The 10,324-nt window shown below is 37.8% G+C and overlaps 2 protein-coding genes across 8 annotated transcripts; both read left to right on the top strand.

Annotated features, from left to right (window-relative positions):
* Positions 1-1,984: 1,984 nt before the first annotated feature.
* LOC110418802 (hexose carrier protein HEX6-like) lies at positions 1,985-6,254 on the top strand. 7 transcript variants are annotated; one of them, XM_021431641.2, is made up of 5 exons: positions 1,985-2,204; positions 2,505-2,578; positions 2,788-4,052; positions 4,488-4,810; positions 4,910-6,254. In XM_021431641.2, exons 3-5 carry the CDS (start codon positions 3,923-3,925, stop codon positions 5,987-5,989), a joined length of 1,533 nt encoding a protein of 510 aa, XP_021287316.1. In that variant the 5' UTR covers positions 1,985-2,204; positions 2,505-2,578; positions 2,788-3,922; the 3' UTR covers positions 5,990-6,254. The 7 variants fall into 7 exon arrangements, with proteins under 7 accessions (XP_021287316.1, XP_021287307.1, XP_021287317.1 ...); XM_021431632.2 differs by having other exon boundaries at positions 2,460-2,578; XM_021431642.2 differs by lacking the exon at positions 2,505-2,578.
* A 1,062-nt stretch (positions 6,255-7,316) lies between these two features.
* LOC110418165 (hexose carrier protein HEX6-like) lies at positions 7,317-9,983 on the top strand. Its single transcript, XM_021430811.2, has 3 exons — positions 7,317-7,650; positions 7,835-8,157; positions 8,611-9,983. Exons 1-3 carry the CDS (start codon positions 7,521-7,523, stop codon positions 9,679-9,681), a joined length of 1,524 nt encoding a protein of 507 aa, XP_021286486.1. The 5' UTR covers positions 7,317-7,520; the 3' UTR covers positions 9,682-9,983.
* The last annotated feature ends 341 nt before the right edge of the window (positions 9,984-10,324 follow it).

The raw sequence follows: 10,324 nt of genomic DNA, 5'->3' as shown, positions 1-10,324 counted from the left end.
TCATACATTAAGATGACCTCGAGTCTTGAGATTCTTGCCAGGGTCAGGTTATGTTCAGTGATGCTGGATCTTGATTGTGATGCAATCATCATTGAAATGTTCCAAAATTTCTATAAAGCAGTGAGGTACTGACATCTTCTGAGAATTGCCTTCTCTTGTTAACCTTTATATGTAATACCCATCCCAAATTCCCTAGAGAACATAATGGAAATATATCGTCAATCCAACATAGGAAGAAAGGCTTGGTTGTTGTTGTATTTATTAAAAAAGCAGTTCTTATGTGCAAGTACAATCAAAATCATTATGTTCTGGTGATTTGGCTGTTGTTTTTCAGGGATTATCACCCAGAGAATATCTTTTCATACATGGAGATGTTTATGATCCATGTCCTGAAAGAAAGTGAAAGCATCTCTATGGAGTTACTCTTCCCAATCTTACTTGTTATTGTAGCGTAGTTGCTCCTATATGCCAAAAGGCATCTGGAGCTGTTGAGCAGAATGATGCCACTACTAATGACCATAAAGTAAGCATCTCAGTGGTATCTAATATCTCTTTTCTTTTTGAGGACTCTAATCACTTAGTGCAGCGGTTCTGTAAGCATGTCCGCTCTTCAGGTGTGGGAAATAATTTTGCACTACTTAATTTTCCAAGTTTCAAAGCTTTGTGTTATTCCCTTGTGCATGTTGTTCCCTCAAAACGTCATATGTTGGCTGGTGGGGACACATTTGCTAATACTTTGCAATGGCTTTTGAGCAGATTTGGTCTCTTTATTTTATACCTTCATTAAATCGCTGTAGGCTAATGACAAGCCTAGAGGGTCATCTTTGAAAAAGGGCAGCCCCGCACATTTTGTTCTTGTAAACAATTGTTAACTATCTGTCTATTTAGGTCTCTATTACCTATCTATCTACTTCTGTTTTGCAGGAGTTATTTTTCTTCCTGTTAATCAATATTTGTTCTTAGAGTTTAAGACTTATAAATGATTATATTCTCTGCCAGGAGGATAAAGAGATTCCCAAAGAAGCAGGTTCCACTAAACAAGTTGATCTTGCAAATGATAAAATCTCCGATGTTGGTTATTAGTGGTGTTGTTATGCAGAAGAGGAATGATGACTCATTGGCAGATTTAGACTCCCCTTAAGGAAGAAAGAGCTGATAAGCCCAAAAAAGTTGATACAAGTGTTGTTGAACCAGAGGATTTGGGTACTGAGAAGGTGGTCTATTCTGAATGTAAGTAAGGTACTAAGAACATATTGACAAACCTAATTTGCTCTCTACAGAACCTTTGGAAAATTTGTAAATTAATGAGAAGGAATTTGAGAATGTGCCAGACCATGATAAGAGCAAGGATCTCCCTAGTTTATCGCTTGAGGACCTGTCCATTGATGGGACTGCATCCTTGCAGAATAAAAAGGGGACAGGTATTTAACCTTCTAATTTGGAATCTACAAAACCTTCTGAAATTTTGTATATTTGTCAGAAGGAAGCTGAGACCCTGCCAGACCATAACAAGGACAGCAAGGATGCCCCTGGCGCATCACATGAGGTCCTTCCCATTTATGCGGCTGTGTCCTTGCAAAATAAAAAAGAGACAGACATTCGACTGTCCTTGGACTCTACAGAACCTTCTGTTTATGAGAAGGAAGTTGAGACCATGTCAGATCATAAAAAAGACAGCAGGGATGCCCCTGGTTCGTTGCATGAGGACCTGCCCACTGATGGGGCTGTATACTTGCAAAGTCATAAAGAGACAATTATTTGACCTTCCTCACGTAAAGCAACGGAGGATGAACTGACTGACTTCCTCAATACCTAGTGGGAGTGTCGCTGATGCCCAGCCCTAGAGGAAGGACAGCATGATTAAGGAGATCATTCCTATAGTTGATGATGCCTTCACAAAGGCATCTGAAGGAATAAGTGATTCAGAAGCAAAACAAAATACATGCTTTAGGGGAAAAGGTGACTGCTCTGATTTCAAAGGAGGATAAAACTCAGGCAGAAGTAGTTGAAACTGGGAAAGAAAATGGCACTGCAACTGCCTCAAAGGCAAGATCACTAAAGCAGTCATTACAGATGTTAAATGCCAGCAGTAAAAGTGGTGATCGGTTGTCTTCAAAGAAGTTGGAACTTAAGAAAATGGTAGCTCAGGAAAATGTATTTCTGAGAAGGATGGAACAAAATCTTCAACCAGGAACGACGACAAGGTACTTTGCCATTTAGCTGTTTAGTTGATGTTCTTGCTTGTTGATTATGTTTTTCCAGATTGTTTAATTCAAGGAATCGTATTGATGTTATTTATGAATTATTATGAGCATTTTACTTAGTTCCACCCTTTATACATATTCAAACATCATCGGTTTGATTGCCTTCAAACCTGTGTCCTTTAGCTTTGCTATTTTCTCTTTCCATTCTTGTCTTAAAATGTATGAAGGAATTGTTCTGTATTTTCTTCTTGTTAGGTTAAGGACCATTAATTTCTTGCTCTGCTAATAATTCCTAGCCAGGCCTCTGTTTCTATAGAATATGGTGAGAATTCAATCGGTTTGGAAGTCAAATTCTGTTGGCCAGAAGATCAGATGTAAGTATGAATATTAATTTCTAGTTTATATATCTAAAAACTATTAATTTTCAAATATATATATATATATATATATATGTCTAAAAACTATTGCTGGGGATGATGCTTGATAATATGAACCAACAATGTTGTTTGTGTTTCTTTTCTTATTTGTATTGCAAGTGGAGCAAGTAATTTTATGTAACTGGACACATATTTCTGATTTCCAGTTCTTGTTGTTTCCCCCCGTACGTAATATTGATGAGGATTTGTTGTGAATTGCAACATGTAAAAGTATGTATTCTTTCACTCTCCTAGTAAAGTGTCTGCAGCAGTCAAGTGCAAAACTATGCAAAAGACATAGAACTCCCTTGATCAGATGTCTTCAGCAGTCAAGTTGTAAGCTAAACAAGGACATTGGATCAAAAGTGCCTGGAGGAGTTGCAGGACTTAAAAAGGATTGGATGATGCTGAGTTTGCAAAGGTTAAAGATGATAAAACTGCAATTGCAGTTACAATGTGAAAGGCCCTTGGCATTTGGTTTAATTGAGGTTTCTGTGGTAAGCATTGGAACTAGAAACACATCATGATCTTAGATTACTTATATGCATGAACCTTTTATTTAGTTGTTGATTCCGTTTGTATATATGCAGATCAATGCATTTCCGAAAGTCAACATAAAAGATTTCTTAAACCTTTTAACCATAAATACTAATTCTGAGTTCGAATTCGTGCAGAACAATGCTCAACTTACTGGTTCTTAGGGTTTAATTTTTCTTTTGAAAATGATAAACTGTTAATGTGCTCAATAGTTAATTACAAAGAGAACTCTGTATCCAGTCTTGGTCTTAAAAACAAGGTTTTAACAACTGGATCTTACGTTCCCTCTAGTCCTTAATGGATCACGAATATGTTTTGTACGGAAGAAAACTTGTTTGTATTCTAGCCTAACTCAATGGCTGATAGGGAGGGAAATTAAATCCATGAATCTCTTGCTACAAGCTTTTTTACATAACAGGAATAGCTTAAATATACTGCTTAGAAGTGCTTGCTGCTGGTTAAATTTTTGGGTTACGTTGGAAAGAAAATTCTTGCATATCTGCAAAGCGAAGGGCCATCACATCATAAATTGCTGGTCATACGCAAAGTCCATGTTCTGTTAAATGATTTAAACTACAAGTTCAACCTTTCAACCGACATGCTCCTACAAAATTCAAAGAAAACGACATGATTCATGACAGATGGCTGCGCTCTACTTACGAGTCAAGGAAGACCGCTCATTTTAAGTCTTCCATTGTCTATAATCTGACAAAGTAAACTATATCCCTCACATTTGTTCGTCAGTGAGCTTTGGGGAATTGAGCTATGGCGGCTGGGTTAGCAATAACAAGTGAAGGTGGGCAGTACAATGGCAGGATGACCCTTCTTGTTGTTCTGTCATGTATGATGGCTGCCACAGGAGGAATTATCTTTGGTTATGATCTTGGAATTTCAGGTTATTTACTTCTTTTTTTTTTTCTTTTTAATCAATCAGTATGCAATATGTTTTCCTCATCTGCACTATCAGTCTTGCCGATTATAAACTGTCAATCACTTTAAAATAGTTGAGCCTTTTGTAGTAACATTTGGATGATGTTTTTGCAGTTGACTTTGTCCTTTTTGTCTTAAAAATAAAAGTTTGTCAAATCATGCTTTGCCGTACTGGGTATTGAAACACTCTCCGTAGGCTAAGGTCTATTTCCTTGTACATATATGGAAACTCACCTTTTCTTTTTCTTGAAACAGAATGTTTGGAACAACTTCATAAGCAGTTGAAATATTCTATAGCAAAAATAACAGGAGTAGATAAATTTTAGAGTTTGAAAATATATTGATACTTCAGCTATAGAAAATTCAACTGATCTCATCAAGTAATTATGTGATTGTAAAGGTGGAGTGACATCTATGGAGCCTTTTCTCAAGAAGTTCTTTCCAAACGTTTACACACAGATGAAAGAAGACACCAAGATTAGCAATTACTGTAAATTTGATAGCCAACTGTTGACTTCATTTACATCTTCACTCTACATAGCCGGCCTTATTTCGTCTTTCTTCGCATCACCTGTGACCAGAGCCTTTGGACGCAAGCCATCGATCCTTATAGGAGGAGCTGCATTCCTTGCTGGTTCAGCCCTTGGTGGTGCAGCTTTTAATGTGTACATGTTGATATTTGGTCGTGTCTTGCTTGGGGTTGGGGTTGGATTTGCAAACCAAGTACGCATGATAAATTCAATTTTCCTTCTTTCTTGTGCAAAATCATATGCTAATTTCTGGGATCTATTGTTTATGCTCTAATATGCATTTGTTTTACAGTCAGTCCCGTTATACATCTCTGAAATGGCACTTCCCAGACACAGAGGAGCAATGAACATTGGCTTCCAATGCGGTGTTGGCATTGGAGTCCTTTCAGCTAACATTATAAATTTTGGCACCGAAAAGATTGAAGGTGGATGGGGTTGGCGTATCTCCCTGGCATTGGCAGCACTCCCGGCCTCATTCCTGACAATAGGAGCTCTTCTTCTCCCTGAAACACCCAACAGCTTAATCCAGAACAGCAATAACCACCAAAAGGTGAAAAGCGTGCTGCAACGCATACGAGGCACCGCTGATGTCCAAGCAGAACTTGACGATCTCATCAAAGCAAGCTCAATTTCAAAAACAACCAACCACCCATTTCAGAAAATTATACAAAGAAAATACAGGCCTCAATTGGTAATGGCAATAGCTTTACCATTTTTCCAGCAAGTGACAGGCATAAATGTCATTACATTCTATGCTCCAATCCTGTTCAGGACAATTGGGCAAGGTGAAAGTGCTTCACTCATGTCTGCAGTTGTGACTGGCCTTGTTGGTACTACTGCTACATTCATATCAATGCTTGCAGTCGATAAGCTTGGCCGAAGGGCCTTGTTTATGATTGGGGGAATCCAAATGCTTGTGACACAAATAATTATTGGAGGAATTATGGCAGCTTTGCTAGGGGATCATGGTGGACTAAGCAAAGGATACGCTTACTTAGTTTTAGCTTTAATTTGTGTATATGTTGCTGGTTTTGCATGGTCATGGGGTCCGTTGGGATGGTTAGTTCCTAGTGAGATTTTTCCTTTGGAGATTAGATCAGCCGGGCAAAGTATTACAGTAGCAGTGGGCTTTCTATTCACTTTCATCATTGCACAAACTTTTCTATCTATGCTCTGCCACTTCAAGTCAGGGATTTTCTTCTTTTTCGGAGGATGGGTGGTGTTGATGACTGCATTTGTATACTTTTTCTTGCCAGAGACTAAAAATGTGCCAATTGAGCAAATGGAAAATGTATGGAGGGAGCACTGGTTCTGGAAAAGGATTGTTGGAGAGGTGGATGAGAAGGTTTACACACAGGGGGCAAGATGTTAAATTTGATTAAAGTTGCATTCTCATTATATATCTAGCAAGAAGAAATTAATATTTCTGTGGAGTTATATTCCAGCCACAGTTGCTTCATTATATATGCAGAGCCATAGCATGGTAACTCGAAATTATAGTAGAACATACCACTTAGGCTTAGGTCCAGTGATGAGATTTGAATACAACAAGGTTACTTTGAAGTGGTTATTCTGCTGGTCTGTATGCAAGCTTGCAGTCTTCAAATTAATAATAACATCAAGAAAATGTGACAACAACCGCCAAGTTCCATTAAAAAGGTATTAATTGTAACTGTTGACGACTAGCTTGTTTTCTGTATGGGAATGAAAAAATTCACCTTTCTTTTTTCTAATACATGCATCATCATCTGTCGAAAGAGCAAACTGATGTGAAATAGCCTGGCTGTTCCTCAAAAGATGTGGGCAATATAGGAAACAACTCATAAGCCAGTCACCGGGTAGGGTAGCACTTTGATGATCATTTAGAATTTTCAATCCAACATCCATCTTCTTTCACGCATCATGACTCCAATCCAAGTTGCATCCCTAAGACTTTGATGAACAGAACTACATTCTTATATGAATGATTGATCATGAAGCCAAATTGTTGGTTTGTTCTTTAATGAGAGGACCACGAAGCACTTGTCAACTAAAGCTTTACTTAGATAAAAGAATCGAAATTCTTAAGAGTAAAAATCAAATAATAAATATAGCAGTCAAATCAATCCAAAGTGTTATTAGTAATTTGTTTTGAATTGTAGAGGCCGGAGCCAATGAAGGTTAGTATTGATTGTAGACGCCCTAAGTGCTGAAACTGTGATCCAAATTTAGCCTTCAATTTCATTTCCATGTCTCTGCCCCAGCACTTATTAGCTTTCAATTTAAATTGATATGTACTTATATCTGTATATGTATGCCGACTTCCTGGAAATGATAGCAGTATGATAAAGAAGCATTCACCTGCCAGGGAAAACTTGAGCTTGGGTAATTAAAATCAATGTCAGGACAGTCAAGAGTCTTCGGAAGTGGTCCTGCATGGGAATGCCAAAGATTTTCTTAAATGTCAAATTAAAGCTATAAATGGCGAAAGAAAAATGAGAAGTTGAAATATTTCTTGTGCCGGGCTTCTACTTTTTCAGCTTGCCTCAAGGAAGTCACACCCACACCAAGCAATTTTGATCTTTGGCTGTGACATTAAAGCCCGTACTATGCAGTGGTATGCAATCCCACTGTAACTCAAAGACAGTCAGACTCCACATGATTCATTTTGGACCACACGAAAGTAGAGAAATTCCGTAGCTAATCTTCCACTAGTCGACCAATAAAATAATGCTCTTTTCACATAATCAGCTACTTTTTTTTTTTTTAAAGTGATGATATTATGAACAGTCTCACTTGAGAGACAAAAGGTGACCACAGTGGCTTGCAAAAGATAATCAACTACAGTTATCCGTATATTAAATATAAAGGGGTCTTTCTTTCTTGTGTAATTGGGATAAGTGGTCACCTGGGAGGTTGCAGCTATGGCGGTTGCATCCGCAATAACAGCTGAACGAGGGCAATACAATGGCAGGATCACCCTTCTCGTTGTTCTGTCATGCGTGATGGCTGCCTCCGGAGGACTCATCTTTGGCTATGACCTTGGAGTTTCAGGTCTGTCTCAAACTAATCTTCACTGCAAATATTCCTGAAAATATACATATATATATATATATATATATATGCATACTGATTTTAAAGAATAAAATAAGTTTATTGCTCTTGGTATAAAGTGAAATTCAGATGATCTCATGTATAAATTAAGCCATTAACATTATTTATGTAACTGCGATTTAAGGTGGAGTGACCTCCATGGACCCTTTTCTCAAGAAGTTCTTCCCAAATGTGTACCGACGGATGAAAGAAAATACCAAGATTAGCAATTACTGCAAATATGATAGCCAGCTGTTGACCTTGTTTACATCTTCACTCTACATAGCTGGCCTTATTGCTTCTTTCTTTGCATCACCTGTGACCAGGGCCTTTGGACGAAAGGCATCCATGCTTGTAGCAGGCGTTGTAGTCCTTGCTGGTTCAGCACTAGGTGGTGCTGCTTCTAACGTGTACATGCTTGTATTTGGGCGTGTTTTTCTTGGCATTGGACTTGGCTTTGCAAACCAGGTATTCTAATCTATTTCCTCTTCTTCTTTTTTTCTTTTGGGTATTTCTTCTTCCTTTTGCAAAATCTTCTGCAAAATGGACTTGAACAATAAGTTTGGTAGCAAATTTACATCCTAAATTCATAGTAAACACTGCAATAAGGAGGGTAGAAATGAGTAAAATGCAGTAATATCAGGCCTTCGTAAGTTAAAACTGGGAAAAAGAAGTTCCCTAACAAAGGAAATGGCCCTCAAATAGTCTTCCATTGACTTGTCAAGAACATGGTCCTCCCCTATTTGTTGTAGTCCAATCATGAGGGAAAGACTAATTAATTTTTTACCAGTCTGACCATAAGCTCCAGAAACACTAATTTAAGCATGCCAAATGATCAATTCCTGTTAGTTCAAGATTGTGACAGAATTTAGTGCTAAAAATTGTTACTAGTTTTTATGCTGCAATTTATTTTCTTTGCAGTCAATCCCACTCTACATCTCTGAAATGGCGCTACCAACACACAGAGGAGCGATGAACATTATCTTCGAATGTGGAATTGGCTTTGGAGTACTCATAGCTAACATCATCAATTTCGGAACCGAGAAGATCGAGGGCGGTTGGGGTTGGCGTATCTCCCTCTCCCTGGCCGCAGTCCCTGCATCAATCCTGACACTAGGTGCACTTATTCTCCCAGACACACCGAACAGTTTAATTCAGACTACCAACGACCACGAGAAGGCCAAACGTGTGCTTCAGCGTATAAGGGGCACCATTAACGTGCAAGCAGAGCTTGATGATCTCATCCAAGCAAGCTCAATGTCGAAAACAATCAACAACCCATTTAAGAAAATCACACAAGGAAAGTATAGGCCTCAAGTGGTCATGGCAGCAGCTATACCATTTTTCGCACAAATGACGGGGATCAGCGTCATCACATTCTATGCTCCAATACTTTTCAGGACAATTGGCCTACATGAAAGTTCTTCACTCTTGTCTGCAGTTGTGATTCGCCTTGTCAGTACTTCTTGTATATTCATATCTATGTTTGTAGTGGATAAGCATGGGCGAAGAGTACTGTTTATGATTGGGGGAATTCTAATGCTCGCGACACAAATAACGATCGGAGGGCTGATGACAGCTTTCCTAGGGGATCATGGAGGATTGAGCAAAGCCAGTGCTTACTCGATTTTGGTTTTGGTATGCATATATGTTTCCGGGTTTGGATTGTCTTGGGGCCCTCTGGGATGGTTATTCCCTAGTGAGATTTATCCATTAGAGATTCGATCAGCAGGCCAAAGCATTACAGTAGCAGTCAGCTTTTTCTTCTGTTTCCTTGTTGGACAGACTTTTCTAGCCATGCTTTGCCACATGAAATCAGGGATTTTCTTCTTTTTCGGGGGATGGGTGGCGGTGATGACCACATTTGTGTACTTCTTGTTGCCAGAGACCAAGAACTTGCCCATTGAGAAAATGGAGAAAGTGTGGAGGGAGCACTGGTTTTGGAAAAGAATTGTGGGAGATGAAGTGGATGACAAAGCCTTCATTAGTTGAAATAGGCTTTAATCTTGATTTGCAAGAAGGATATAGGATTAATCTCTGTTTGGTTACTTAAGATAGCTAGATCCTGTTTAGTATTTAGTAGTGTAGAGTGCTGTAGATGCAGGGTCAGATGATTTGGCCAGTACAACAAAGATATAGAATAGAATATCTTGTACTTCTGTATAGTTTCCTTTTCTAGTTAAGAAATAATGGAGCCTACACCCTTGGTGGGATATGACTAGGATAATGTTGTCACTCAAATGTCATTGTCATCCAATAACTTGGAATCTAAAAATTAAGAATGTTTAACTTTTACCACTTAATTATAATTATTTATTAATTAAAGATTCCAATTTATATTTAATAACTCCAAATTTCGATTATTAAAAGTTTGTTGTTTTCCATCCTTATGATCTTGTTGGGACATTTGATTATTATTTGTATTATTCTAAATATATATTAGGATTTATTGTCACATGGGTAAAAAATAATATTGATTTTATAATTTATATATGAGACTAATTATTTCTAAAGTGTAAAATTTAAGGTGTAAATAATTAAAAAATAAAGTTCTTATTTGATAATTGATAAATCTTATTAATATAAAAAATGTTTACAATAATAATTTAAAAATAAGATAAATAAATATGGTTAT

This window comes from Theobroma umbraticum, unplaced genomic scaffold (genome assembly GCF_002168275.2).
Source record: "Theobroma umbraticum cultivar Fairchild unplaced genomic scaffold, ASM216827v3 scaffold_50.0, whole genome shotgun sequence".
Taxonomy (NCBI): Eukaryota; Viridiplantae; Streptophyta; class Magnoliopsida; order Malvales; family Malvaceae; genus Theobroma; species Theobroma umbraticum.
Note: the sequence above shows the minus strand (reverse complement) of the source record. Positions and strands in the feature narration are given on the sequence as shown.

Coding starts and splice junctions, on each gene's coding strand:
- LOC110418165 (XM_021430811.2), top strand. CDS start 7,521: ATGGCGGTTGCATCCGCAATAACAGCTGAACGAGGGCAATACAATGGC. Junction 7,651..7,834: donor CTATGACCTTGGAGTTTCAG/GTCTGTCTCAAA, acceptor CTGCGATTTAAG/GTGGAGTGACCTCCATGGAC. Junction 8,158..8,610: donor GACTTGGCTTTGCAAACCAG/GTATTCTAATCT, acceptor TTTTCTTTGCAG/TCAATCCCACTCTACATCTC.
- LOC110418802 (XM_021431642.2), top strand. CDS start 3,923: ATGGCGGCTGGGTTAGCAATAACAAGTGAAGGTGGGCAGTACAATGGC. Junction 4,053..4,487: donor TTATGATCTTGGAATTTCAG/GTTATTTACTTC, acceptor GTGATTGTAAAG/GTGGAGTGACATCTATGGAG. Junction 4,811..4,909: donor GGGTTGGATTTGCAAACCAA/GTACGCATGATA, acceptor TTTGTTTTACAG/TCAGTCCCGTTATACATCTC.